The 3,493-nt window shown below is 43.1% G+C and overlaps 1 protein-coding gene across 1 annotated transcript; it reads left to right on the forward strand.

Moving 5' to 3' along the window:
- Nucleotides 1-1,150: 1,150 nt before the first annotated feature.
- On the forward strand, nt 1,151-3,177 carry msx1a (muscle segment homeobox 1a). The gene is made up of 2 exons (XM_008409399.1): nt 1,151-1,699; nt 1,932-3,177. Exons 1-2 carry the CDS (start codon nt 1,273-1,275, stop codon nt 2,348-2,350), a joined length of 846 nt encoding a protein of 281 aa, XP_008407621.1. The 5' UTR covers nt 1,151-1,272; the 3' UTR covers nt 2,351-3,177.
- Nucleotides 3,178-3,493: the final 316 nt, after the last annotated feature.

Here is a 3,493-nt window from a genome sequence, read left to right on the forward strand (position 1 = left end):
TCCAGTAATCATGGAAACCTCACAGAAGGAAATCTTGGAATGAACTATTTCATTTCAATAAGAAAAAAAAAGAAATCTGGTGATCTCTACCAAAAACCTGTAAGTGGGTCATGTCTCTAATACTCATTGAAGACACATTTCTCCCTAGAGAAATGATTTATCAGAGGCAATATCAACCTTCTCCCATCTATGGGTGAGATGAAGAGCAGGGAGATAACCTATGCTCTCTGGACAATTTGGAGTAGTGTGCTTCAATCTTTTAAAATAGCCAAAGCGCTGCCCTATTGGCAAAATGGAATTGTACACCAAACCAAACCTTGGCAACCGGCAACTTTTGCTGGTGTTAAATTTTGCTCATGTGATATTTTGTTTTCTTGCCAAATTCTGTAGAGTAAACATTTTTTTAGTGTTCAATGATGCAACTGCAACAAGATGTGAATTTATTATTCATCTTAACAAAGAGTACCAAGAACTGTGTCCACATTTCAGCACTAAAAAAGAATAACAAGGTCAATCTTGCTATCAAGCTGATCTTCTTAATTTGATTAGCTCCAATAAATGACACTTCTAGCTGCTGTTGTCAGAAAAAATATGGCAACTTCTTGGAATAGATTTTAAAAATGTTATGTCTTTTTCACTAACATGTTATGATTGAAGTAGCTTGGCCTCACTCACTCATTTTGACATAAAAGGACAAACCAGGTGCCAAAAACGACAACTATGTAGAATTACACTAATTTAGCAGAGTAAACATATTTTAAAGTTGCCTTTACATTACATACAGCAGAATCATCGATTGGAGTCAGTACAAACACACTGGTTAAAATGTAACAGTGTGTTTTAGCAGTATGAGAAGAAAAAATCTTATTCTTTTTGTTCTTGGATATAATTAGAACTAAAACGCCATTTGGGAGCGCTTACTCTTGATTAAACCACGGATCATAAAGAGTTTGTTTTGTTTACGTGTATTTGAAGTCGGTTATATTGCTAAACTTCCTCTGTCTGATTTTAATTTTTTATTTTTTTAAACCCCACATCTCCCTCGGTCCTGCCCCCTGTCCACGCTGATTGGCCGCCTCTCTCTCCACGCCTGCTTTATTACGCAGCTCTTCGCTCCAATCTGGCCGCATAAACATGAGGATGCCGTCACTTTAGCAGAACTCTTCCCACGGCCCGCAGTCACAGTCGAGACTTGGGGGGGGAAAAAAAGTCGTCTCTTTTCCGTATATTATTTATTTTTTTTATTTTTACTTGCGCGCAGTCGGGACCTGTATGGCCCCATCGATCGCCATGTCAGCACTGACCGCCGGTGTGAAAAGCGAAGACCTCTCCCCCCGATCGGCGCTCGTCAGTAGAGGCGAAATGCAGACCAGCCTGAGCCCCGCAGAGGAGACCGGGAAGCCTAAAGTCTCGATCCTGCCTTTCAGCGTGGAGGCGCTGATGGCTGACAGGAAGCCCAGCAGAGAGGTGCCATCTCCGGACGGCGCGGCCGGGACGTCCCAGTCGTTGGGAAAAGGGACGCGGATGGGCGCCTTCGCCGGTCTGGACGCTTCTGTTCCCGCTTTGCCGATGAACTCTGCGTTTTCTGTCGGCGACATTATGAACATGTCCGATGATGTGCTGATTAAACCCGAGAGCCCGGATAGTCAAGAGAGGACTTCGTGGATTCAAAGTCCACGTTTCTCCCCGACACCCCCACGTAAGTCCCATTTTAAAATGCTTGTTGTGAGAATTACGCGTGGGTAAAGTTTACATTGTACATAGTGTAAAACTAACGCGTAAATTTAAGAGACCAAAATGTGCTAGGACACTTTTTTTCCCGTAAAGTGTTCAGTTTCTCATAGGTAGTCAATGTTTTTTTTTTATTTTTTTTTATTTATTTTTTTAATCAATATTATTTTGGTAACCGGGTCGCTTTGTTGTCGTTGCAGGACGCTTGAGTCCTCCCGCCTGCCCGCTACGCAAACACAAGACAAACAGAAAGCCTCGGACTCCGTTCACCACGTCCCAGCTGCTGGCCCTGGAGAGGAAGTTCCGCCAGAAGCAGTACCTCTCCATCGCGGAGCGCGCGGAGTTCTCCAGCTCCCTCAACCTCACGGAGACCCAGGTGAAAATCTGGTTCCAGAACAGAAGAGCCAAGGCCAAGCGCCTCCAGGAGGCAGAGCTGGAAAAACTGAAAATGGCAGCGAAGCCCATGTTGCCCCCGGCCTTCGGGATCTCCTTCCCCCTCGGCGCACACGTTCCGGCGTCCTACGCGGGTTCGCACCCGTTCCAGAGGCACTCGCTGCCGGTGTCTCCTGTGGGACTGTACGCCGCGCATGTGGGATACAGTATGTACCACCTGGCTTGACAGGGGTGAGGGGTGAGATGGGGGTGGGGGACACACAAAAGAAAGAGGGCACCAGCAGGACTACGTTTTAAAGAGAGATTGGGCCCCTTTTGGACCTACGATGCGACAAATGAGAAAAGCATCCAGGTGGGGAGGTCAGTGTCGCGTCTGGTCAGGGAGGATGGGAGCAAGGCCTCCTAACGGACCCACTCTGACGACGCTGTGTTCTCTTCCGTTTCGACCTGGCCAGTAAATTCCCACGTGTGTGCGCGTGTGTGTGTCCATTTTAATCTGAAGTCTGAGATGTGTCAGACAAGATTCTCTGAAGATGGATTTTTTTTCTTTTTTTTTTTGCAAATATGGAAGATGACTTGCAACCTTCAAACGTATTTTGACCTTAAAGTCAAGTGTGGACATTGAACAGTCCATGACAGCCAGGTGAAAGGTGACAGGCCTTTTTTTTCAGAGATCAAGGAACAGCTTGACATATTTTTTTTGTACCTACGAACTTTGACTGGGCTTAAAAAAGACAAGCTGATGTCAAACTACACACTAACAACTCTACAGCGTTGGAATCGGTGGTTTTTAAAATTTTGTTTTCATGTTTTACTTTCATATAAAGGCGCAACCGCAGCGTGTCATTTAGTCCGTAAAATCTGGAGAATCACAGCGTTTGTTTTTATTTTTTTTTTATTTTTATAACAGCACTGTCTGTTGTTTCATTGGTTCCCTTATTTTGGAAGGGGAAAGTGTACTGTAAAGTAATGTATATTTGAAAAAAAAATATCCTCATTTATATTCTGAATATATTTGTGACATAACTTAACAATAAATTGTTTATTCTTTTTTCCCCATGTTTTTTGTTTTAAATTGCGCTTTTTCATTTTAACTGCAGGAGGTCTTCCTTAGACCTATTTAAATATATTTTAGAGCGATGTAACCGAAAACAAATTATGTTTGGGGTTATACATTTTAAACAAGAGATTTGGGTTAAAAAGCTGAACTCTTCCCAGCGGGTGCCTTTCATGTGTTATGAAGTGAAAAAGCGCAAATTTTCAACTTTTTCTTTTCTTTTTTTTTTTTTTAAATAAAGACTTGTCTACACAAAAGACTTGTGTAAATCTGACAAGTTGGAGGATGAGACTCTTTTTCGCTGGTCAAGCT

This window comes from Poecilia reticulata, linkage group LG5 (assembly GCF_000633615.1).
Source record: "Poecilia reticulata strain Guanapo linkage group LG5, Guppy_female_1.0+MT, whole genome shotgun sequence".
Lineage (NCBI taxonomy): Eukaryota > Metazoa > Chordata > Actinopteri > Cyprinodontiformes > Poeciliidae > Poecilia > Poecilia reticulata.

Coding starts and splice junctions, on each gene's coding strand:
- msx1a (XM_008409399.1), top strand. CDS start 1,273: ATGGCCCCATCGATCGCCATGTCAGCACTGACCGCCGGTGTGAAAAGC. Junction 1,700..1,931: donor TTTCTCCCCGACACCCCCAC/GTAAGTCCCATT, acceptor TTGTCGTTGCAG/GACGCTTGAGTCCTCCCGCC.